The sequence below is a fragment of the Diadema antillarum genome, unplaced genomic scaffold, assembly GCF_040938485.1.
Source record: "Diadema antillarum isolate AM-2024a unplaced genomic scaffold, OU_Dant_1.0 scf00000099, whole genome shotgun sequence".
Lineage (NCBI taxonomy): Eukaryota > Metazoa > Echinodermata > Echinoidea > Diadematoida > Diadematidae > Diadema > Diadema antillarum.
In genome coordinates, this window is record NW_027270988.1 from 3851150 (window position 1) to 3878544 (window position 27395).

Here is a 27395-nt window from a genome sequence, read left to right on the forward strand (position 1 = left end):
TGTTGGTTTGGTTGACCATTTAGTTGATTGCGAATAAAGATGATTAAAAAATGCATGACTGGATTTGTGAGTATGTGTGTAATTATAGCCTGTCACGCAGTGAAAGAATGTTCTCATAAAAATCCCGCAACTTTTGTTGTTTTGAAGACACATATCGCTATGTTCCTTCTGATTGACTATGATGATGAAAAGACATAGAGCCTTACACAATTCAAAGGCTAATTTCTCGACTGGGTACATCTGGTGACCGTCTACCCTACCGCTTCTATCTTAGGTTTTCGGAAAGAAACAGGGACACATCATGGCAATGAGGAAACCTATATTCGGTGAGCTTAATATGCATTCACAGTAGGAGAGTCCCAAATATAATGCACTGTAAGTATACGAATGTTGGTGTAAAAAAAAAAAGAGAGGAAAAAATCCAGTTATTTTTCAACTGTCCTATTGTACATCACGGCGAATTCATAGAAATTAGGCTACTTTTTAAATTGTTATATTTGAAGACATTTTTGTCATGAATTGTGATTAAAAAAAAAACATTGCGGAATAAAATTGTTCTTTTTATCAATATCCAAAATGTTTGTGAACCTAATTATAAAGGGATATAATGATCAAAATACGAATTCAAAGGGGTAGTTTAGTCAAATTTGAAATAAATTTCTTGCATAATCTTCATACAAGTTTGAGCGTGTCAACATTGGCTGTAATGATGGCGCAGGCGAGGTGTCCTAAATTATGCACTGGAAATCTGCGTAGACCTTGAATTAGATCCAACCCCCCTTTTTTAATTCCTGTCAGTAAGTTCTATTACAAGCAACAAAAGCTAACAATGCAGTCAAAGGAACGATGAATCATGTAAGCTAAAGCCTGAATGTCTTGCTTTTCTGAACTCAGTCAGTCTGAAAAATAAGATATCCATACAGAAAGAGAATGTTTCATACGTTACTTAACGAACATCCCAAAAGGCTCAGAATCCATTGAATTGAAAATATGTGTCGTTAGGTTTGGGTTTGTTTATTTGTTTTTTCTTCTCCCATTGGTGTCGATCGTAGCTGCAAAGACGATGCGGAAACATATTTCAAGAACTGCACATCGTTGATCTAGTTGCGCATGTCATGTAAACTGATGCTCACGACACTTTCGTTTTTTCGATCGACAGTGCTTAGTTCCATTGTTTCATTTTATTGAGTACTCTACCAAATCTCTCCAGTACAAGGCGACTCTGACGAGAGTGAGCTCCGAAGTGGAACAATCTGCTTCAACTTTCGAGCAGAAAATTATATAACACTCGCTATATTGTATATAGTTCGACTTCATATCAACAACCGTGCTAGCGTGAAGATTTACGTCCTACGAAATTGATTGAGACAGGTAGGATTGGAAACGAGGCAAAGAAGTCGTCTGTCTAAAACCAAAGTTAAGAGCCGTCTCTGCGACACAACGGTCAGACAATTCTGCGCAGTGGCGTTATCGCAACAGCCTTGCATTGGCCATCAGGTCCTTGGAGAGTCAAGGGAGTTCCGACTCACTGTGTCGATCGTCTTCGAACAAAGCCCTAGGTTACGACTCCTCCAGCTACCACCTCACATCATCCTTTCGCGTCAGTAACCGTTCAGGAGAGTTGTCATTCTCTTTTAGCCAGCGGCCACATTAGTAATATCAAGGGGGGAAAGAGGAATTTTTCACCCAAACTTTATCAAACTTAGCTAAATAACAGAGGACAGGTTGTCAAAGATAAGTTTAAACCACCTGAGCCATTCACCTCTACTAGGGAAGAACTAATCCCTTCGCTGGAAACTGGACAAGCGTTGTACCATCAATAGGGTTCGTCATGTTAACAGAGGCGTTCGTTTGTGGAAGAGGAAAGTTTATTCTTCAAGGGGTAGCACGAGACCAGTCCGAAATGCAACTGGTCAACGGAGAAATAAGCGGCGTCCAGACGGGAGGAGTGGCCACCGTTGTGCCCACTACCGAGATGTCCGTCCAGACCGACCCCATTACTTCCTTACAAGCCGGAGAGAGTTCGGCCGAAACGGTGGTCAAGCGAAATGTGGAATCGCCACCACCGCTGCCACTCCCACCAGCACTGCCCCTACCACCAATACCACCATCACCACCATCACCACTGTCCCCCTTATCACTGTCATCTAGCGGTCAAAGTGGTACTGGTTTCATGTGCCCGTTTAGCAGGGAGCGAGCAAAATACGTAAAGTTGCATGACTTATCCAGTGGAAAGCAATACGCAGACAGTTTGCATCGAAAAGTTTTGACGGTAAGTAGATCAAAATCACCCAATTTTCTTTTGTGTGGAAGTATTAGTTCATTTCTTTAATTTTTCGTAGACTACACGTTATTTCCAAGTTTTTTTATTTCATGCGCAATTTTAATCCACTGTAAATGCATGCTAAAAAGCTTGCAAACCCTCATATATCGTAGCATTTCAAAATACCACAGAAAGTCTGTGTAAGAAAGTTCTTTTTGCTGTCCATCCTCTATAAACTTTAAGCTAATACCTGTACTCATACCACATCAAGAGCACACAGTCTTAACAGATTCAGCGTTGAAGGCACCAATATGCATGAGCTGTGTCCAATAGTATATTTAGTTTTCCATATAGATGTGATTGATTTGTCTTTCTTCCATTCGTAGAAGTGTTCTGATAAAAAAAAAAACGGTTCAGCGATATTCATCTAATATCTTTCTGATGATGCCAGGTAAAGGTTTCTTTTTATTGTCGCCGTGATTTTCAGATTTAGATATCATATTTCTACAACTGTCTCCACTCTTTGTTTTAAGCATAATTCTCAACGACACAATGCGGAAATGAAAAGATGGCAACGAATTTACAAAGCCAGTGACACGGATGTTATCTCGCGTTGTACTTGGGAAGAAAAATACCAGCCTGCATTGAGAAAGCTTAAAGGTGTCTCCAATATCGCTTTACATAACTTTCATTCTGGCAACCGATTGGTAAGAAATTTAAGGGAAGTTACATTGTTTGGTGTTACGCAGTGTAGTATCAGCTGCGAATCACTTTCATAATCGTTACAAAACCATCTGAGCATGAATATTCATCGTTGCGCAATATCGTAAGGAAAGGGGGAATTGATGAACCGGTGGATTGCGCGCACGACATGCGCATGTGCTTTCGAGACACTACTCCTCCCTTGCACATTGTGCAGAAAAGTTTCGAAGGAAATGCTTTTAGCCCATAGTGACCTACAATTTGGCAGAGCCGTTAACTTTTCCGAGGTCTTAACGCAATATCTGCATCATACGTGTAATGCATATTTTGTTTTTAATTCCTAGAATAGACCTATAGTGCTCATTATAAAAACAAAATATAAAATACAATGGTTATGCAAATGCCTAAGGCTCAAAACACCGACTGCAATAATGTCTTATAAATGCAAAATCAAACTTCAATAAAAAAAACTTTTTACTTTGATCATTTACAGTGTTGTACTGTTTGCGATGTAATAGATTTAATTTCAAAGTAACAGCAAAGTAACCTGAATAAGTGAGGGCCATCCACAAGTGAGAAATAAAGTATTTCTTCATTATAAAGGGAAAACTTTAATGGGAGAAAGAATTGCAAGTTGCACCTGATAGTATTAGATGTGATTTCTGTTATATTATTGCATTTTTTCGCACCACAGTACATTTTACCAGCAACATGATATGGATTTATATCCCGTCTCGGTCAAACCGAAAGCATTGTCTTGTATCAATGTGCCAGATTTTTCTACTCTTGACTTCATTTTCATACTAAAAGACTCTGGTCTAAATCATTATTTAGAATGATGCTGTAGAGCAAAATTTACGGTCTTATTCCAAACTTTTTAAATCTCTTGTTAATTCAATACCTAGCCCTTTTGAGCCCTGTGTTGCTATCCCCAGATTATAAAACTTCCAAAATTCCGTCATTTATATAGGCCTTTATTCAACAATATCTGAATGTCATCTTTTGTATTCACACGATATATTTGATTGTAGAAATCTGGCGGTGTCCTTCAAACATCGCTGTTAACAAATCGTTCAGTCTTCAGTTGTAAAGTTTTCATGTAAGAGAGGGCTTGGGTAAACTTGTTGATTTTCAAAATAATGAAAGAAGAGTCGAGGAAAGGGAAAAACATAAGGAATTAGATATAATCAAAGAAAAATGAGAGATAGATGGGAAGTGTCTCGATTCTAATCGGTACAATTATATCATTCTCGAAAAAAAAATGACCGTATTCAGACTTCTTGACTTTGAGTCAGGTTTCTTCATTGTCACAATTTTTGCATTCGCAGTTTTATGAGAAAAGCGCAGATTATGCGGCGCAGAAGGGGTATCCTTCGTTCATATCATACAGATACATCTTGGTCTCCTTGGTAGTCACTTGGTGAACATCGCCTGAGGAGCTGAACTGTCAGCCGAAAGAATCAATAGCGAGTCCCGAATGATTACTAAAGATTTGCTTGATTTCTAATGACTCTCAAAGAGCCGATGAATGGACAACAGAGATATCCGCATTTGTGCAGAAGAGGAGAAATTGTTTGGGTAATTGCGAACAATCGAGAGTTAATCTGCTTAGGAAGATTCCTACTTGTCCCTAGAGGATTGCGTCAATTGTGCTGTAAGCTCCCACAGACCTCCGCCGCGAGAATGGGAGCGGAGCGGAAAGATTCGGCCCTGAGAACATGGATCACGTCAATAGTTTGCGGAAACTTTTTAAGTTGTTATTTCAGAGCATTTAATACATGCATTCACCCACAGTTTTGAAGTTTCTGTCTTCTCAGAACGCAGCATCTTCAAACATTAAAATCATCTAATATAATATCATAAAGATACATTAAAAACAGTATACAACTCATACAAGATGAACACGGTACGTGGCGCAAGCTAACACTAGAACTTTGGATGGAATAACTTAAGGCATTGTTTGAACTCATTACACACATTCATGGATTTCTTTTTTTTTATCTTTCCCTCATCGCAGTTTTTGTATGAATATGATTATGATGGTTGTATGTACGATATCAAGATGTCCCAAGTGTAAAATGATATCTACCCTGACCATGAAATTTTAGTAGGTTAAAGACAGTATGATCGTCACCAAAGTGTGATTCTCAAATGCGACTACAATCTTAAGTGTTAATCGTTGATATAACTTAGCATTGTCCATCAAGATATAGAATCATAACTCTATTACAAATGACAGAAAATAGAGTAGATAACTTTAAAAAAAAACTTCTCTAGAAAATTGCAGTGTAAGATAATGTTGCTTTTCTAAGAATTATTACACTAAATAATGATTTGATCAAAATAGTGATGGTTGATATCATTTTTGATTCGAGATTTTTTTTGTCAGCTACAAAGTGCACCTTACACTACATTAAAGTTCTTTTTCTATACATATTTTAATCTTAAAGGACAAGTTCACCTTCAGAACCATAAGGATTGAGAGAATGCAGCAATATTAGTAGAACACATCAGTGAAAGTTTGAGGAAAATTGGACAATCGATGCAAAAGTTATGAATTTTTTAAATTTTTGTGTTGGAACCGCTGGATGAGGAGACTACTAAGGCTCGTGATGTCATATGAGTACAACAGTATAAAGAAAATGTAAAGAAAATTCAACATATTTTCACTTTTTTTTCGCGTAATAAAAGAACACTTGATTTGCCTCTTTCTAAAGTCAATGGGAATAATATTACCCATAGTAACGAGTCAAGGGAATGTGTACTTTTTTCAAAAGATGAAATTTTGTGAAATTCTCCTTATATTTTTCTTATGTTGTTGTACGCATGTTACATCATACACGGCAGTTGTCTTCTCATCCAGCGGTGACTGCGCAGAAACTTCAAAAATTCATAACTTTTGAACGGATTGTCCGATTCTCCTCAAACTTTCAATGATGTGTTGTACTAATATTGCTACATTCTCTCAATCCTTATGTTAATGAAGGTGAACTTGTCCTTTAAAGTAATATGTCGCTCTTTTACTGACCTAAATTGCTTTATTTGAGTCTCACCAAGTGTGAATCGTTACTATTAGTAACATTTGTCTCATTTTCTTAATAATGAATCATTTGTCCCAGGACACGCAATGTACGGAGAAAAGATGCATGGGGTCCGTTATGTTCCCGCCAAGAGAAACTTCTCGGTCCAATGAGGAGGTGTTGTTCCAAGCGGAGGACTTCATCAACCAGTACTACACACACGTCAAGGGGTAAGCCAAAGCACCGCTGCGTACACGTTACGAGACCGACACCCACCCACGAATCATACAGCCCTCGAGTTATACAGCCCATGAGTTTGGCACTATAAGCAAACAAGGCCCATTAGGAGGCCGACACATTAAGCCCCGAGTTGTAATGTCGAACTCGTGGGCTGTTTTTGTCAGTAGTGTCGAACTCATGGGCCGTATTTACCTCATGTAGAACTCGGTGTATGACTCTTGGGCTGTGTGACTAACGGACCTTTTTTCAATGTCGAAGTCGTGAGCTGCATGACTCGACGTGGGTGTTCGGTCTCGTGGGATGACCCCGCACCGTTTTTCTGAGTTTTTAAAAGATGTTGCACACAGATGACCGAAACGTCAATGGGATTTTTAGTTTTATTTGAAAAAAAAAATGACGAATGAAATACGAAATCTTGACCCAACTACAGTTACAGACATGAAGAGGAAAAGAGGAAACAAATGTATGAAAGCTTTCCTTATCACTTGTCTTGAAATGAAATACAACCACTTACACACCAAACTTTTAAGATAGATATTTTCGCTACAGCATTCCTCTTGTGGTCACATGCTATTTTTTTTCTTTCTCCTGTTTTTCTCTCTCCTACTCTTAACACTCGTCTTCTTATTCGTCCCTTTAATGCATTTTGTCTCTCCTCATGCTATTTTCTCTGTGTCTAATCATTTGACGTTAACAATTCTCTGGCTGGTTGTTTATTAATCAATTCTGAAGTCCCTCCAACTTCCCACCTTTGAAGTACGTTGTCAGCATCTAGACTAATCATTTCAAATGTTTTGAACAGGCTTAACTTTTGATGTGCTCTGATCATTTAAAGTACATATCTTGAAGATTCTAGAAAGTTCAAGAGTGTGCTGTTTATCACTATAAATATCTGGATTGCCACCTACCAGGGCACACAGTGCAGATCACACAGAGAGACTTGCAGCAGTCCTGGACTCGATTGAAAAGACTGGATCCTACGAACTGACTGAGGCCGAGCTGATTTTTGGAGCAAAGACAGCATGGAGAAACGCACCTCGCTGTATTGGCCGCATTCAATGGAATAATCTACAGGTGAATGGATATTGAATGATCGAAGTGCTTGATAAAACATAGAAAAAACGAATGGATTTAAAATAGTAAAATAGTATCGTTGTCAACGTAAAATTCAGAGACTCGTTAATTCTTATTTTATGCTTGTCACGGGAAATCAAAATATTGTCACGGTGGCGTATTTTGAAGTGCTGCTACTCTCTCTCTCTCTCTCTCTCTCTCTCTCTCTCTCTCTCTCCTTTCTTTGGTGTATAACGTTCAGCAATTTAGGATGCCAGTGTCGTCAATAAAAGCAAAGGTTTGAATTGAACCAATAATTTCCGGTAGGAAGTTTATTGAGGATACTAGTGATTTCTTCACAGTTGGGTTAATTTTAGAAATGTATAATCAATAGCACGTTATCTCGCAAGAGTGACAGATAAAACAATGTTGATGCAGCATCTGTAATTTCTCTCTGAATGTGAGCTATTTTCCATTCAAGACGAAAAGAAAAAACACACACACCACAATATACTAATGTTATTCTATGTGAGGATTGAGTTTGAAAAGTTTTCGTCTGTCGGGAATTGACAGGCTCGTGAGATATGCTGCGACAATCACCCGACAACTAGTGTATTGATTGTTGTTTTTAACAGGTATTTGATGCCCGCAGTGTTCAGACTCCTCAAGAGATGTTTTGTGCTGTGTGCAGACATCTGAGTTATGCTACGAACAAAGGCAACATCAGGTATAGACCACATGCATAGATTCTATGACCTTTCGACCTCTGTGACGATGTCGAGCGTTCTCTTTTTGTTTACATTATCACTTGCCGAAAGCTGTCATCAGTTATCCCTGGACTTAGGCCTAATGGCTCGACTTATATTTATTGTCAGAGACATTCCCATTATTTTCATTCAGCTATATTTCTGTTGTAAAACGTTGAGGAGTATTAGCGTTTTTTATGTTATTTGTCAAGGCGACGGACACAACTGACACGAATTTGAATCAAGATTACATCATAATCAATAAATACTATTTCTCTTTACTAGATTACTTGACTTCCCTTGGATTCATCAGTCATTTACTAAACAAGAGATAACTAGACACAGATGAGCATTTGACTTTTACGTGCTTTGAGAGCCGCATGGCACAGAAAACCCCATTGTAGCATTGTAGGCTACACACTGACCAACGTCCCTGGCACAGAAAGAGTTAGGTAGTATTTCAATGTGCGACATTTCACTGCCATGAACTGGCTTTAGCTCAGTTTTAGTGTCGCTGCCAGGTAAGCAGTAAGTGTAGGGTCCATATCCCAATATTGAGATACCCTAGACAATTATGATCAAACTGAAAGGGAATGCATGAATGTTAATTATGAAAGGTATCTCCTTGTTGTGACTGCAAACTTATTAAAGAAAAATATGAAGCATTGTTGACTCCTGTATCTCATATATCAAAATGGTCTTTACGTGCATTTATCGGATTTACCACATGATGCATCGGCGCCATTTTTTTTTTCTGGTGTTGACTCTGAATACCGAGTGTCGCATGAGAAACTTTGAGGTATGTAGGTAGTCAAACGATCTGTTCTTTTTTTACCGTGCCGTCGGACAGGTCAGCCATCACGATCTTCCCCCATCGCAAAGGTCACAGGGGTGACTTCCGGGTGTGGAACAGGCAGCTGATTAGCTACGCAGGGTACAAACAGAAAGATGGATCTATTATCGGAGACCCCATCGGGGTAGAGTTTACCGAGGTATGTACAACTAATGTTTTTACTGGTTCTCTTGCTATTTCCACCTGACTGTGTTCATAATCACTGTAGTTGTATTTAACAATTTCTCTGCCAATGAGTCAAATGTGCACAAATTTCACACACGATCATGCACAGGAAATAAACATGGCACTCAAGAGGTTAATGACCTTCAGAGCATCACTCAGCACTCACATTTAAAGACAGGTACACAATGTGTAATTTCATTCTGCGAGAATATTGCGTTGGATTACAAAAAAAAACCTGCAAGAGACGGATATATTTATATAGATAGATGGATATGCAGTCACAAAGATAGATAGATAGATAGATAGATAGATAGATGAATAAATATATAAATAAATAAATTGAAAGTTAGATAGATAGAGAGACAGAGACAGAGACAGAAAGATAGATATGTCAGCCTTTTAAAATCAAGGTCAAGAATGTTGAACGATTTTTATTGCAGGTGTGCCAGAGGCTCGGATGGAAAGGGAAAGGGGGTCCTTTTGACCTCCTCCCATTGGTCCTCCAAGTAGACGGCGGTGACCCGGAAGTATTCGAGATTCCACTCGACCTCGTACTTGAAGTGCCACTCGAGCACCCCAAGTAAGTCGCACGTGATTGGAAGTTTATGAAGTTTCTCTCACATTAATATTATACCTAAATCTCTTTCTCTTTCACTCTGTTTGTATGTGTGTTTTGATATATTTTAAGTGGCAATTACGGAAGCACTTTACAGGACTTGGCTTCATATAAGGCTCCGCCTTCCTGTCAAATTCCTAATGCTTCATGATTTTTATGTTGATGTTGATATTTTGTATCCTTTGCAGACATGTCAGTTACTTTATACACACTTGACGACATGAATTTGAAAGTAATGTATTTGTTCTTATATATTGTGTATTTTTTCTGTTTGTTTGTATGGCTTTTATGAAGTACAGTATTGGATAAATAAATCCACGAAAAAAATCCATTTTACTGCTCAATGGGCGACCTACCAGAGGACGGAAAGACAAGGCATAGAGATTAAAGGACCCAGCTCGGGGGCATAATTCTAATGCTGGCAGCAGAATCGAACCAGGGACCTTTAAAATAGCAGCAACGGCTCTTGTATCTCTATGTCTCACCGTGTGTGTGTCTGTCTGTTTGCATATTCTGTGTTGCGTGTCGGATCTACAAAATACAATGTGTGCCCATCAGAAAGTTTCATTACATTTCCCTCATCCCTCGCAGAGATTGACGGCAAGTTAGGTTTCGTTGATATGCAAATAATTTCAGCAATATCTGTAAAACAGTTCCATGACATTTGCTCCTGCGACAATTGCTCCCATGAAGTACAGTATCTGCAAGCTAAACAAACATTAACTCTACCCACAAACATAACTCTAATCCTTATCCTATTAAACCATCCCATCATATTAAACCTAAAACCTTATCACAAGCCGAACCCTTATCCTAATTCCTTGGAGAAAATAAGAACCAATTGTCGCAGGAGCAAATGTCGTGTCACCCATTAAAAAATTAGATATATGCAGACATGCTAAAGCAAAGGAAAGTTATTCACTTTCCGTTTTGAGGTGTGCAGATCCACTCGGCGCTCGGCGTCCGTAAATATAAAGTCCAAACAACACTTTTCCCAGAGCTCAGTATGAACTCATGTATTGGTTTTCAATGTATCATTTCGGACTCTCTCACTTATGCATCGGTAATCAGCACTAATCTTAAAAAGTTATTAGGTAAAACTTTACTTTCTCATTTTGAAATATTTTGTAGCTTAAAGGGATCGTTTATAGTGGTGGTTGTGTCCTAACTTCATGTTTCTAACACTTTTTGGTGAGATAACGAGAAAACTCATATGAAAAATGAAAGAGCATGAATTTCCACAAGGAATCATTTCATGGAAATAATAATAGTTCTGAAATGGATGAGATTTCCAAAACGAAGCAATGCTAATAAAAGGTGGGACCCACCTTTTATTATGATTACTTCGTTTTGCTTTGTTTGTGGATGCCTTTGCTATTGCAAAACCGATTTTCATCGGATAAACTTGGAATTTCTCTTAAAATCGTATGCTCTGTACTATTTCATACATAGTTTCTTGGTATCCTTGCAAAAAAGTTAAAAGCTCAATTCTCATCTCCATCGATACTATACCATCCCTTTAAAAGAATCTAAGTAAAACTCTCATTTGACATCTGTGATAAACAAAATCGTGATGTGATAAAATTGTCATCGTCATGTCACTATTGGTCGATTTTCATTCCCTATCGAACCTTAACCATTTTCCGAAAGACATTAATTTTCGTCTACCACATCTACAAAGGGACCATTGAACAAATCCACGTAAACAAAACAAGCAAATGAGGAGTGAATGTCTCCTCTCCCATGCTTTAATCCAGATGTTTCTTCTCGGAGCGATGCGTGACGGACATGGTTTGTGACCAATCATTGTCTACGAGTATCGAAACGCATCGACAAATAAAAACAAAAGGAATTTACACGTGTCGTAACATGTGGCTGTCATGTTCATTTTAAGATACATTACACTGTTCTCAATCCTCTGTGGAACTGTCCTAAAGTGCGTTACCAAATGGCTAACGTATATTAGGTGATAAAACATCATCAGCTATCATAATAGTTAAAAAATCAATAATTACACACCAACGACAAGAAGAGATAGAAGAACATCTGAGAGGTAAAAGTGTATAATATCGATAAAAGGGAGATGATGATGATGATGATGATAATGATGATGACACCGATAGAACAGAAGTGCATGTGACACATGTAACAGCGAAAAGGAGGCCCGGAAAATAGTTCGGACAGTGCCGACAGCGGCATCCTCAATATCGATCCGCTCTGGATAACAGCGATCTTTGTGAGCGTGTCCCAGGGGACGGCCGCATTGTGCCCTGCCTCTCGGGGGAGCGTCGGCAGTAATGGGGAGCCAAGTGGAACGCGATTTGTCAGTTTAAGTACTTTTAAAGAACATAAAAGAACGGTGCATAAAACGAGTAATGCCACACCTACTTAAATCATTAGAAATGATCGACAAGCCACAACCTTCGAGTGAAAGAATTAAACAAAATTGAAAAATCCATACAACCAGTGCAGTACATTCCAGCGACAGTGGAATGTTTGTTAGTGTGTATGCGTGTGTGTGTGTACATGACGTGTGTGTATATGGGGGTAGCTAAGGGTCTGAGGGGTGTATCAAGGGTCACACACCCTAATGATGAAATACGAAGCTGTTATCGTAGGTTTAAGTGAATTGGGAGATTCTGGAGAATATTTCTCATTGTCTCTCGACGTTAAAAGCACTTGGTCAATTTCTCCTGTAATAAGATTTTTTATTTGATTCGATTTGATTCGATTTGATCTACCTTATATTGATCCGATTTTGACTTTGTTTAATTGACTTGATTTGATATAATTTTGAAGGACTGTATAAGAGACGACCTTTGCAAGAAGAGGTTGTGCTTTCGTTATCATCATATTTGAGATCTGTCTTGGTGATCACCTCCTTCCATTAACTGCCTGCTGTACTGTTACCATTACAGCTATTGGCGTCTCAGTCATTGTCAGTAAAGGTGTGGAACATAGGAAATCCCCTTAGTGCCTGCACTGTAAGGCTGCGTTCACATAGAAGTATACGGTATTCGCTATTCGCTATTCGCTATTCGCTATTCGCTATTCGCTATTCGGGCACCCAGTACACCATCACCCGCACCGTCAACTCACCATCCCATGCAGTGAGGATTTCCTCCTACATCCCAGCAAATCTTACTAACAATTTCTAAATTGCATCAGAATGTCAGTCTACATGCTTATTTGTGCTAAAAGGCAAATCCAGACCAAAATTGTCATTATTTCATAAACGAGAGACGGTATACGCTGCAAGAAAATCGAACAAGCTCGATTCCCACTTTGCTATTCGCAGCTATTCGGTACTTTCGAATACTGCCCTCCTATGTGAACAGGTGTTAGGAAATCCTATCGTTCGATTCAAGCTATTCGCGTGCCCTCGAAAACGAGCACCGAATACCCGAATGCTTAGTAGTATACTTCTATGTGAACGCAGCCTTAGACGCACGATATTGGTATAGGCACGTTTTCTTGGGCAGTGCACAGCATTTTGTTAGTCATCCTACGTCTTGAACATAAAGGTACCCATGGTTCAAGGAGCTGGGGCTAAAGTGGTACGCCGTGCCAGCCGTCTCCAACATGATGCTCGACCTCGGTGGTCTGGAGTTCACCGCCTGCCCCTTCAACGGCTGGTACATGGGTACAGAGATCGGGGCCAGGAACCTGTGCGACAAGAACAGACTGAATATGCTCAAGGTACAACAGTTTTTAAGCTCTTGCATTGTGACTTCGCTAAACCCATCAATTTCATTCAGCAGAAATTATCTTCTTGTCTTTATCAAATTTGTATCTCTGCATTTCAGCGCATATCTTAATTTGTAGAAAGATGGAATGAAACAGACTCAATTTCTTAATCTTCGCAAATCAAGGAGAAACTTCAGTATCATGTTACGTCCCAATATGAGAGAGTAAAGGACACGTCAATCACCTCGAGTATGTTATAAAATCTAAGGACTATAAATTTGTCAAATTTAAGGCCTCTGAAATTCCGCACCCGAAACAAAGAACTGTGTATAGCTTAGAAATGCTTGCTTATATCAATGACTCTTTCCCCTAACTAATAAAAGGCTAACAGTGGCAATTACAAAACATGCAAAAGAAGATGTAGAGCCAAACCACAGGAATGTGGATTCTCGGAATTCCATAATGGACTATGGACAATACCCACGAGTGATGACAATTAATTTCCAGATAATTATACGTTCGGACAAGATACCGATCATTAAGCTTCTGCTGTAATGTGTTGAAAACGAAAGCTGTTTCTATGAAACGCATTCCTATGTGTATGACAGACAGATCAAAATCAATACATGTATTACCTACTACAGCATGCGAACCCCCCCCCCCCCCCCGGCAAAGTTTCACAACATACCCGGATCTGCACACAATAAAAGAGTAAATCCGCCCTCAATCAAAATTGCGTAACTTTTGAACAAATATGTTTTGAGCAAAATAATCTGGCAGGAATACTTCTACACTTATTGACTGATTTCTGGGTTAATATGAGAGTTGCTTGTTTAGTCATTTCTTTCATGTGTTCTCACAGAATGTTCTGACCGATGGATCTTTTTCATTGTCACTCAGAAGTTAATAAATAAGTGTAGAAATACCTCTGCCAAGTTGTTTAGCTCAAAACTTTATCGTTAAAAATGACGCCATTTTTAGTGGAGATGTCGTTGAATCCCTATCTTTTATGGCTTACTCCATCCATGGCGGCTCACTGTATACGTGGTAATAAACAGGACAGATGGCGAGTGAATCGACAATTAACGACAATGAACGATACGCGAATTGTAGTGAATCAACTTGCAACATTTTAGTAATCGTCTACAGATTCTAATACGTAGAATGACCCTTGCAGCAAGAAGGTTACTGCATTAAACAATTTTATTCAAAAGTCATCTGGTATACTCTGCACCAGCTGCCGATAAAGACATTGCCATAACCTTTTGAGATTAGAAGAAAAAAAAAATCAAAGAATACAACTGAAGAGACATTTTGACAAAGACCGAACAATTGCAATTATGTTGACAATATACCAGGTCTAGTCCTTTTTGTCTCTTCGCAAACTATAGACTTATAGTGATCCTTCAGGATTTCAGACATTGTATGATTACTGCAATGTGTGTATGTCTTATATAACAGAGAGTGGGGAGAAGCATGGGTTTGGATACCAGTACAAACTCGACTCTCTGGAGGGACCAGGCTCTCGTTGAGACCAATGTGGCCGTGCTCCATAGCTTCCAGGTTGGTATATCTGTGTAGATAGTATTATGTATGATGATTACTGGTATAGAATATCCTATCTGGTAGACATCCCTTTACAATTTGATTTGAAAGAACTTGCTATCAAATCTCATCAGTATGTTAGATAACAAATGACAGAGATGTGCTCCTTTCGTTATGAAAAGACAAATGAGCTTAACGAAAACAAAATAAATTAAACAATAAACTGTTAATAAACGATATTCCCAGTTGTCAACGTCCTTGTTGTTTATAGTTCCGCATATAATCCAGCAAGTTTATCAACAAATAATGGCAATAATGCAGGGGCCGAGGCATTCCTATTTGGACGCAGTGACAGGTTGCAATTGCCCCGACACATTATTGAAACAAATTAGTTTTTGGTTTGAGTTTCTTCAGTTTGTCTCCCTCTACAAATTAAAATTTGTTAAGATCGCAACTGCTGATCTGTAAATTGACAAAATCAAGTAATACAACTGAAGAGACATTTGACAAAGACCGAACAATTGCAATTATGTTGACAATATTCCAGGTTTAGTCCTTTTTGTCTCTTCGCAAACTATTTATCAAATTAGTTTTTATCACACCCCTCGCCAGTCATTTGAGTAGAGTTAATAACTGTCTTCGATGACATGTATTTTCCTAGATCTATAGCAAACCATACATACATTAGGTAGGCATAACGCACTTCCGCCTCCCCTTCCCGCCGTAGAAAATGAACGTGACTATAACTGACCATCACTCTGCGTCTGAGTCATTCATGAAGCACATGAAGAACGAGCAGAGGCTTCGTGGCGGCTGTCCAGCGGACTGGGTGTGGATCGTCCCCCCGATGTCCGGCAGCATTACCCCGGTCTTCCATCGTGAGATGCTCAACTATTGCATGAAACCTTCATTCGAGTACCAGGTGAGTTTATAACACTGTGCTTCATTCACTCTTATATGAACAGCTCACTCTCATGAATATAGGCTGACGACACAAAAAAAAAAAAAAAAAAGTAAAACAAACAAACATGATGTATGTGTGCACTACATTCTTCGGTATTATAATACATTGAGAAAAATGTCTTCGCGTGAGACAGATAGGAGAAGTTACTGTTCTTGTAACTGTAGGCATTGGCCGCAGTCAGTTGCTAGAATAATGTGACAGTGAATACATCTCTACCATGTCCACCACCGATACATAGAACACCAGTAGAGGGGTGTAGCGTAAGAAGGTTATGCGTAGTGTGTTTACTCTAACAAGCACATGATATGAATTCCATCGTCGTCTTTTCGTTATATTTCCACTGGTAGGATGAGGCATGGAAGAGCCACACGTGGGCCACAGACTCGGCAGATGGAGGGCGCTGTGTACAGAAACGAAAGCACGTCACCCTGAAGCAACTTGTCACGTGAGGGCGTACTCTATCAATCTATGACACATGCGCAGAAAAGTGTTCATAGGCAGATATTGCATGGTCATTGAATACACCTAGGATGATGACAACAATAATGAAGAGGAAATGTTAAACGTCCTGAGAATGAGGATTGATCATGGTCATTATAAAACAAAAAAAAAAAACGTTTCCTATGAAGTAAAGTTCAAATTCATTACTGGTCGACGACGTCACAGACGTGGCCCTTTGTGTGTTTTAAGTGCCTATATGCACAGACAATTCATAACAAGGATAGTACACACCATCCCACGTACACGACACAGAAAGGATCAAAGTGAATAAACTATCGTCTTTGACGCACGGTCGTCGTATATACGAAATCATGCATTTTGTAGACATCGTTTGTTATTGTTTGATTTTAAAGAGATAAATGTAAAATATATGTTACATTGGTAAGACTTTAAAGGTAAAACTAAAACACACACACAAGCACAATAGGCATGCACAGTCAAAGTAAACGCTTTAAGGGCTTTGTTTTTGCTTGTGTTTTATGCATTCAAGGAGCAAGTCAGAATTTTTTGACAATCTCTCATCCGAGGAATCCAAATAATTGTTGATCTATATCTTGTTACTTGCAGAGCGGTGATGTTCATGACGAGATTGATGGGTAAAGCCCTGGCTAAGAGAGTCAAGGCAACCATTCTGTACGCCACAGAGACAGGCAACTCGGAGAAGTTTGCTAGGATGTTATGTGAGATGTTCGGCCATGCCTTTCATGCAAAGGTAAGGCGGAAGAGAAGCATTTTACCATCAGCCCCGGACTTTTTAGATTTGAATCCTTGCATAAGCTTTATTTGTCCCTTTGCAGTTGGTGTATTTGTTAACATTAAGATATAAACAGCGGAAAAAAAGTATCGCAAGAATAAACATCCATCGCACACCTAACTGATACAAACATTTGATATCAAGATAATGATTATGCTAATTATGATGATGTCATTCTAGATAGTGCAATCACCATGTTTCATATTACACATAATGATAAAAATGACCGTGTGTCACGCCTTTTCCAATATTGCATTTATCTTTTTAATAGTTACTATGTGTATTTTGACAAAGGAATTTCATTCACTCATCAACATTCAGGTATACATAGAAATAAATGTCACTTGATATCTATTTCATACTTCATGCAGTAGTTGAAGTTTGTATACGCAGAAGGGTAGCGAATTCGATCTTTTTACCCCAGTGGGAGGAACTATAGGAGGGGGGGGGGCAATCAATAGGGGAGGGAAGACCAGTAAAGTTGGTAGGTAGTTAACACCTGAATCTGTTGCCTTTTAACTGCCTTGCCAAGGTGCTCTGTATGGATGCCTACGATGTAGCCAATCTTGCGAACGAGTCACTACTGCTGGTCGTCACGAGTACGTTTGGAAATGGAGATGCCCCGGAGAACGGAGCGGTAAGTACTCAACCCTTTTTTTTTTTCTATCCTTACTTTCTCCTTTTAGCCCCTCTTTAGACAAAGTTGTCAAATGCTAGTGCTTTGGTTCATTTTTATATAATATGTTGCTTTCCTTATTTTGCCGATACCCCGTCCAGTTATATTGACCTTCCACACTTTGTCAGATTTTAATGCTCGTTTGTGAAGTTTGTAAAATTCTTGCCAGCCCGATTATTTTGAACTGTTTCATGTTCCTAGTGATTAATGTTTTCTGTAATATTGATTTCTTCTTTCCCTATCAATCATCTAAATCCAGAATTTTGGGAACTGTCTGTTGGACTTGTGCCGAGACAATACTGCAAACGGTCTAAAGAGGTAATAAACCCACTTTCCAACCTTACATTTTTCCCCTCTATAAAGGTAACCACCAGCTAGTCCGGTTGTGACAACTTTGTGTTGTAAAGCCAATATTACATGTCATTTCGTTTCAGAGTCTATTATCCGTACCTCAGAAATATCGGTCGGTATTCCCAAGGTAGATTTAGCCATTGAGTCGTCGTTTATTTCATCATGTGCATGATATAAAAATATATCTATGCTATCGTAAACTTTGGCCCGAATTTAAGCAGATGGTTTACTTTGATTTAAACCGTGGTTTATGCAAATTTCTTCTACCTAAATACAATTGGCAGATTGCGTACGTCAACAGACGTCCAGTAACAAACGCGCACTTCAAAACTACGCCTATTTCAAGGTTATTTTAGACCATGGTCTAACTTTGTACCACGGTCACATTTTAAACCACCTTTGTGAATTCGGGCCTTCAAGTTTGTGTCAATCGCGTCATTTACTTCGTTTTACTGAAGTTATCACTATCTGCTGTGTATATCAATTATATTTAGCTCTTCCATAGTTTTTTTTTTCTTATTCTTTGTCACTATGAGACATTTACTTGCTTTGATGTATTATTATTGTTTTGTTTTATAGAATGGAAACACCCGCAAGACCGACCGCGAGCAAAGATGCCGTACATACGAGGTATCTAGTAAATCATTTATTGGAGATATTAGCAAGCTTTAGATATGCAACGCGAACGCTAAAAGCGACGCTAGTAAGTTTTAAAAAAGTGTTCTGCACATGCGTGAGACAGCGTTCCCACTCTTCAACCTGGGAGGCTGCGTCATAATAGCGTTCGCGTCGCAGATCTAAAGCTCGCTAGTATCTACTTCTGTGCATAACCGCAGGAATCATTGTACAAAAAAAAAAGAAACAGAAAAAAAAGAGTATTTGATTTTGGGCTATTCGTTTCTGTTTAAAAAAAAAAAAGAATACCGGCCTAAAAAAAAAAAAATAAAAATAAAGGTATTGTTTACCATTGGGAGCGGTGATTTAGAAATGCTCGCGTTATACATTAATTTTGATGCATATGTGTTGGTCAGTTGTATCGCAAAACATCTTACCATATAAAAATTTCGCAACAAAGGCTAAAATATAAGGATATAGGCCTACCATGTATCACTAATTTTCTTAGTAAATCATAACTGTAGACGGTTTATTCTAGAAACAATGTTATCATAACGATTGTTCATATTTCGTATATTTAACAATACTTCACATTGATCATAATGAAAAACATTTTTCATTGGTTGTTTCTATCCCTAATTGACATTTTAGAACCATTTTGACGCGCTAAAGCTGGGTTTTTATTTGCTTGCAAAATGGTAAATAATGCCTTTAATATACACGAAAAATGTTATTAAACAAGCGATATCTCGATATCAAACAGAGCTGCCATTTCACATATAATGAAAGCTGCCACAGTCTCGTGTCTTCCGTATTTTCTGTCGGAGGGATTGTATAAATCACTCACACCTTTTCGATAGAAATAGAAACGAAAATAGAACAAAAGTATTGTCGACTCATCACTTGATATGCAAATAGATAAAGTGTTGTATTGATGATAGTTATCAAAGTATCATTGAGGATCTTTGAAAACAGAAACTATAACTCGCCAAAAGGATTTACGGAATTTAAAAAAAAAGAGAAAGTTAACCTAATGTATTTTTTGTAACTCTAGTCTGAGCTCCATGCGTTTCGACAAATCTGGCACGACTTCCAGCCTGCTCGACAGCGAAAAGAAAGTGGGAATACTCGATAAAGTCAGGTATGCTACATAATAACTGTGTATTGCATATTTGTTTGTTTGATTGTTTCTTTGTCTACTTGTTTGTTTGCTTGATAATTATATCGCAGTATTCTTACGTCAGTAGCGGTGATGTCATTTTTGTTAGCTTGAAGTCTACGTAGAGTTCAGCCCAATCGACAGTTATGTGTTGTTGTTTCTTAGATATTACGGAAATGTAATATCATAGCAATTCAAAAGCAACAGTTGTCTTTTTCTTTCTTTCTTTCTTTTTCTTACGTGGCTGGCTTGTTGTCACTGTTGTTTCGTTAAATGTTTGATTGTCTTATTTGAATCATGACAGGTTTTCTGTGTTCGGCTTGGGGTCGCGCGCGTACCCCCACTTCTGCGCGTACGCGCGCACTGTCGACCGTCTTCTGGAGAGTTTGGGCGGAGAGCGGATCAGTGCTATGGGAGAGGGTGACGCACTGGGCGGACAGGAGGAGAGCTTCCGGAAGTGGGCCAGACAGGTGTTTGAGGTGAAAGGTCGTTCTCCATGATATGTAGTAATTGCGATGATTAAATTATATAGTAATAGCTCCAAGTGCAATGTAAGAAAAATAATGTCACAACGTCACTGAAGGACGTATGTCGCTAAAGGACGTACTGTAGTCTCACTGGAAGAGACGTCACCGCGACTCATGCGACTCAAAACAGCCAAAAAAAAAAAAAAAAAAAAAAAAAAAAACGGCTTGCGCTCTCATCAGGGACGCGACTTCGGAGACGTCTCCCAACAAGGTGACAACTTACTGAGTATTCGCCCGAATGTCGCAGGGACGTCACGGCGACGTCTCCACATCATTGTCGGTAGGTCTCCGCAAGGACGCGGAGAAGTCCACAAGACGGTGTGGAAAGAAAAAATAGTCTCCGCGACTTGGCCGCGAATAAGATGACCTTCCGAAGTCGTCTCCAAGGCCAGGTGGAGACAGGAAATAAAATCTCCGAAAATATCGAGCATTTTCGATTCTCTCGCGACTCTCTGGAGAGCAGGCTAATCTCCAGGGGACGTTGCGGAGACGTCTCCGCGACCAGCGAAATTCGAGTCGCCACCAGGTTGCCACCAAGTCTCTCGTGAGATACCCACTTACAACCTTAATACTTTGCGTTTTGGATATTAACCAAGCGCCACATGTTATATAGAATCTCTATGTCAACTTAGAGCTGTCTTTATGAAGTTACAAGTTCGTAAAGATAAGGCTTCAACAGCAATCCTTAACGAATTAGAATTGTTCCCCATTAACGATCAGGTGTGCTTTTTACAGAATCGCCATACCGGTGCACTGAAAAAAAAAAGAGGAAAATAATATGTACATCATCAATTTATGGCTGTGGAGGCTCGTTCACTTTTTTTTAAGAAGGCAAAATGCCTAAGGCAATTGTAACACATAGTGTCATTCGTAGGTAATTCAGGAAAGCCTTTATTTTTCAAGTGCACGTCAGAACATTATCCTCGCTTCCTCGGTGTCGCCTCGTACACTTGCTCTTGAATTTCATAATTTTATATGAGTGATGAAACCTTCGAAGCTGACCATGTAATGGCACGTTTAATTTTTTACGAACACCCCTCGGTCTCATGGTATATCTCGGCAGGTGGCCTGCGGAACTTTCGGGGTCGGGGACCCAGCGAACATGGAGGAAGCCAACGCGGCGCTGAGCAAAAACAACTGGAACCCACAGCGGTTCCGCCTGACGGTAGGGGACGGAGCGACCCTGAAGACCGAGAAACTGACCACTGACCTGTCCACTTTACATGACCGAACGGTCTTGTCCTGTCGTCTGATGGAGCGCAGGGAGCTACAAGAGAAGCAATCAGAGTAAGTGTTGTAATTGCTTTACCATGGGCCATGCAAACCTCAATCAGCGAGACTGGCCGATGAATGTTGCTTTGAACGAGATTGTACCAACAAATTGACCTCTGAACTTTAGCGAAAGGGACGTAAACTGACTCTGCTGTTCTAGACTTTCTATCAGTTATCACAAATACCACAGGTATAAGAAGTCTACCTGGTTAAATTCTCCATATCACGTTTGAACTAAGAAATGAACATTGATTGATCGAATGGTATTCTACCGTTCTTCTGAATTAAAACTTTGCAACATTGCAAAAAGAACTGAAAGATAACACCTTACGTTTGTTGTGACTCAGTTGACAAGGTCACGGACTACCAAGTATTGATCTCGATATTCCTGTCTCCGGTCTCACTGAAAATTAGAGGTTTTGTCCCACTATATACCAAAAACCTTTTTTCCCCTCACTACTTAGTGTCCTTCAGATGGAACTTAAAGCAGTTTGTCCCAAGGTTGTGGCTTAGCACTCTGGATAAACAAATCAATTTATGACTAAACAAAATCAAATTTGTGTCTATCACACGTATACAAAAGCCATTTCATCAGATACTATCGCAGCATGACGAATCGTCAAGAAATTATTGTCAATATGGAGCGCTTTTCGCTATTTGTTTATTACAAGTGTAGATTGCTTTCTTTCATATAGCAAAGATTGCACTTTATTGTGTCTTTTTCGATAAGTGATTAAAGTTTAGTGTGACTTTTCAAAGCAGGAGACAGTATCAGATTCTGTCGGTTTGTTAATACACAATTATTTTGAGTATTCCATCAGGCCAAACACATAACCTACTAAGAAAAATAAAATCATTATCTAATTATGGGTCAAAAATGTATACCATCTTTAGTGCTCGGTATTCTGCGCCACTCTGTGCTCATTTTTATAGCAAGCCCCGTTCTCCTTTGTGACTAAAAGTAACTGATGTCGAATCTTGCTTTATATCTAGATGGCCAATGTATAATAACATACTACTTTTTTTTATCCTGCAGACGATCGACAATCTTCGTCCGGCTCGACACACAGGGCGTCCCCAAGCTCCTCTACGATCCAGGTGATCACGTGGCTATCTGTCCATCCAATGATAGCGAACTGGTAGACAGGACGCTCCGGTTTGTCTCGAGTGAATTCTGTCTGGACACGGTCATCATTGTCGAGTTTCAACAGCAGACTCAGACACCACTCGGTTAGTGAAAATGATTTTTTTTTAAGTATACAGATGTCTCTTCCCTTCCAGAAATGAGTTTAGAATTTACTGTTTCCTGGAGGTATAACAAGGTTTAGAGACTTTGAAATACAACTTTCTTGGTGTGTTTTTTATTCAAATTTCTGTCTGTTGGTGTTCAACAATATAGGCTTACTCGACTTGGCAATCAGCGGGGTAAAGTTAAGTGCAGTTTTCCCCTTCGAATGTGCCAACATCTCCTTTTTTATGTTGAGGGTGATGATTTGTCGAAGTTTCCCATTGTATTTTGCCCTTAACCTTTGGTTTCAATTTTTTTTTTCTCAGGCATGATGAAGGCATGGCATCCGGCGGAGCGCCTTCCTAAATGCTCCCTCCGGAGGGCGCTCTCCAATTATCTGGACATCACCAGCCCTCCAACTCCGGATTTTCTCCGATTACTTGCAACCCAGGCCACGGACAAGGAGCAACAGAAGACACTGGCCCTGCTCGGAAAGGTAAAAGAAGCTTATCCCTCCACGTGCCCACTACGTTTTCAGTGATAATAGTCCGGTGATTGATTTATTCCAAGTGTTAAGATAAATGGCGGTACGTTTATTCGACTCCAGATAATGTTGTGAACCCTCCCGTCCTCTCCCCTGTAGGGTGGTGTCCACTACGAGGTGTGGAAGTACGACCGCAGCCCGAACCTTCCCGAGGTTTTTGAAGAGTTCCCGTCAGTGAAGGTAAACCCCAGCTTCCTGCTGACCGAGCTACCGATCCTGAAGCCACGCTACTACTCCATCTCCTCCAGTCCCAAGATGTACCCGGGAGAGATCCATGCCACAGTAGCCGTGGTCGAGTATAGAGTCAGAGGTTGGTATCAATCACGGCACGCCAATGATATTATCTGAAACCTTAAAGGCACATGGAGCCTAGGACTCAAGAGGGCGCTGTTGAATGGTGTGGTGATCACCGCCACCCTTATCACAAAGACAGGGCTGCCAACATTGGAAACTAGTTGAGAGTGAGACTCCCATAGGCCAATGCTATAATTTAGGAGTCAAAATGAGGGAGATCAATAGAAATTCATCCAAATGAAATAAAGTTTTAGAGTGAGTAAGGACCAAAGTGAGTGAGTCTCACTCTCAATGAGTGAGAGTTGGCAACCCTGCAAAGATGTATGACACAGCCATTCAAAGTAGATCGCGATCGCATATTGCGTGCGCTTCCTTTTGCACAGATTCAATATTTGTCCACGATTCACTGCCTACATATTGTTAGTATGGCACGAGTATGTAGGACGTGGACTGCACATAATAACGAATAATGTAGACTGACATCTAGTCTTAACTTTGTTTTTGAAAGTTTCGTACGTAGTAAACTGAATCGGCCAGGGTCAATGGCCTAATCAACTGAAATTGACATCTTGTAAATTTTTGATTATTTTCGGCATAGTTGCTACTCACTGCACGAGTCCTTTGTATTCGGACGTTTGGAACATGGCAGATGAGTTAACATGGGTCAAGAGGCACCTACAGTAAATGTATTATAAAGGCATACTGATAGCTCTGGACACTTTCACTTACCAGTAAATTCAATTAATTCAACTGCAGAAGTCTTAACTAAATCGCTCGTTAAAAGAAAGTCGAATGTTCCTGCATTCCCCACGAAACACTGATATTGGTCGAAATCTCACATGAAAAGTGTAGATAAGGAGATAACGTAATCACTTTGCAACCCCTACCATTGGTTTGCGTAGAAAATTGGGTCTTTGGTGTTTAGTCAGTGATTTAGCGACTAGGTTCGTACAATCCCTACCCCAGAGGTTATCATAGTTTGGCTACTACAAGATAGCAGTAATTTCATGTGAAATCCGCATTCTTGCTCATTCTTATCATTACAAATTAATGTAATGAAAGAATGTGAATATTGAAGTACAGAAAATGGGGGATTTCTGGAGGTGCTGCCTTTACAGCTCCATCAAGCTTTCATGTACCAATGGCATAGTTGGAAGTCAAACATTTTGTAGTAGCTTCCTTATATTGGTGCATATAGCTTATAATAATAATGCTCACAATTTGTTAAATTTTGTCGTACTTGACTGAAAATAAAATACAAAAATAAAACAAAACTCCACTGAACTGAAGATGAAGATGAAGATTTTTTTGTGTTCATGTTGACTACCTCTGCTACCGTTCAAAAGGTACATCCGGGCCTCTTCACCGCGGTGTGTGCTCGTCTTGGTTGGACCGTCTGGCAATCAACGAATCCGTCCCTTGCTTTGTAAAACGGTGAGTCTTATTTTTAATTTAACTCTGCCTGTAGTAACCCGAGATCCTTCATCAAAAGCCAGTCGTACAGTGACTGTCTCTGTAATACATGTAATAAATCTCCGCTGGTTCCTGAATGGAATTGACTGCATACCTACTATACTCTAGAAAACCTCCTTCGCTATAGTGCAGACACGTTTCCATTCGTGTTACTTATCAATTTACATTTTGAAATCAAGACATCATTATTTTGTTCATTGCCCTCAGAGCACCAACCTTCCACATGCCGGCAGACCGGACAAAGCCACTGATCATGGTTGGTCCAGGAACAGGCATAGCTCCTTTCAGATCCTTCTGGCAGCAGCGCCAGTTCGAGCGACGCAGGGCCAAGCAGGACGCCGAGGGCGGGCTTGAAACCTTCGGTGACGTCACGCTCATCTTCGGCTGCCGTGGGTCAAAGGTCGATAACATCTACAAGGACCAAAAGGAGCAAGCTACGAAAGAGGGCGCCTTAACGCGCAATCTGACGGCGTATTCACGGGAACCGAATGAGAAGAAGGTACTGCTGATATTTATGAAGATAATAATTATACCCGAGAGGATTTTTATGACATCAATAATCATCATAATAACACTAATTGTTAGCATTTGAGAAGATGCCGAAATATTGGTCGTCACTCCGATGCTAATGCGGTCGTCATTCCGATGTGGTCGTCATTCGATGTACGATGTATGTTTCTCATGGTCGTCACCCGTCGTCAGTCCAATGTCGTGATTTTCTTTGCAGTCTGGCCATGCTGCATGTGTTGGATGCTCGGGCCGTGGATGAAAATCCAAATCCACTCTCGGTCTTGAAGAACAGCTTCTTCTTCTTCTTTTGAAAGAATTTTTGCAATCTTTTTTGATGTTGCTGAATATAATTCTTAATTACAGTAGGTAGACCCTGTATGACAAATTTCATGTCATTGATGGTGAAGCTAAAACTTATATAACTTGTATTTCTCATCATATGACAATAACAAAGGTGATAATGATAAGATTATAACGGCATTGTAGTTGTCATGTTTGGAGTTATATGATGCATAATCGTAAAGAATGATTACAAAGAGCTATTTGTATTTTAAATCTCAACCTCGTCAGGTGTACGTTCAGGATATCATGACCAAGCAGGCCGAGCTCGTCTACCAGACCGTCTGCCGTGATGAGGGACATTTCTACGTCTGTGGCGACGTGTCGATGGCTGCAGACGTCTGCGCCACACTTGAGAGCATCCTCGCCGAAGAGGGCGGTATGACACCGAGCAAGGCTCACGAGTACGTGAATAGAATGAAGGTAAAAATGAGTCATGATTTTCACTTATTTATCGTCATTGGGTTTTATTTTTCTTTTCTTTTTTCGCATTTCTCTTTAGTGTGAACATCTGCAAAGCCTAGAACAAAATAGTCAACTTAACGCGCAGGACGTGAAAATGTTTAGCATGGCTTTTGTACAGTTCAAATACAGCAAGGTATCAAGCCAGCACCGTTTTGTTTTAAAATGAGCGAGATCGTAATGAGTAGTTTGGTTGGTTGATGGATTTTCTGTTTTGTTTTGTTTTGTTTTGTTTTTCGGCAAAATTCAACCTCAAATTGGTGCATTGGGGGAGGAGGCGTAATTTGTGTGTTATATTAATATGGTAATAATACAAAAGTAAGTTAAAACAGAAAATGTGAACTTATTGATTACTGCCATACATGTTAATGAGACTGAACACTGATTTATTGCCTAAGGTAATTAAATGTTGTTATTTTTTACTACACCATACCGCATTGAAGCACTGAAGCATGATGTCCAGTTGATTTCATTTTTATTTCATTTTTCATTTTATTAAATATTGGTACGTCTTTAAACGTAAATTTGTTTAAGAGTTGCGCACCGAGCCTGCGCATGAATAAAACTATTACGAGTTGGCATTCTCATTGTTCTTGTGTAAATCTCCATGCTCTTCTCCAACCAAGGACACAAATCGATACCATGAAGACATATATGGCGTTACGAGTCGAGCAGCAGAGTTTCAGACTAGGATGAAGAGCGCCGCCAAGCGACAGCAGGTCCTTTTGTCGACTGAAGACCCCGAGATCGCGAAGCCCTCCACCCGAAAACGTCTACGGGATGAAGGCAACGTCGAAGACATTGAACGACCTCAAAAATTTCAGGCAAAGCCGTGA

The 27395-nt window shown here is 39.7% G+C and overlaps 1 protein-coding gene across 1 annotated transcript; it reads left to right on the forward strand.

Annotated features, from left to right (window-relative positions):
• Positions 1–1903: 1903 nt before the first annotated feature.
• Positions 1904–27395, forward strand: LOC139718793 (nitric oxide synthase 1-like). The gene is made up of 23 exons (XM_071630258.1): positions 1904–2066; positions 2145–2272; positions 6085–6215; positions 7137–7299; positions 7914–8005; positions 8875–9016; positions 9483–9622; positions 13183–13357; positions 14807–14908; positions 15618–15812; positions 16202–16299; positions 16923–17067; positions 17642–17746; positions 18045–18103; positions 20215–20389; positions 21501–21724; positions 22746–22940; positions 23250–23433; positions 23581–23791; positions 25122–25209; positions 25456–25747; positions 26329–26520; positions 27186–27395. Exons 1-23 carry the CDS (start codon positions 1904–1906, stop codon positions 27393–27395), a joined length of 3609 nt encoding a protein of 1202 aa, XP_071486359.1.

Coding starts and splice junctions, on each gene's coding strand:
- LOC139718793 (XM_071630258.1), top strand. CDS start 1,904: ATGCAACTGGTCAACGGAGAAATAAGCGGCGTCCAGACGGGAGGAGTG. Junction 16,300..16,922: donor ACCCTGAAGCAACTTGTCAC/GTGAGGGCGTAC, acceptor TGTTACTTGCAG/AGCGGTGATGTTCATGACGA. Junction 20,390..21,500: donor GGGCCAGACAGGTGTTTGAG/GTGAAAGGTCGT, acceptor ATATCTCGGCAG/GTGGCCTGCGGAACTTTCGG.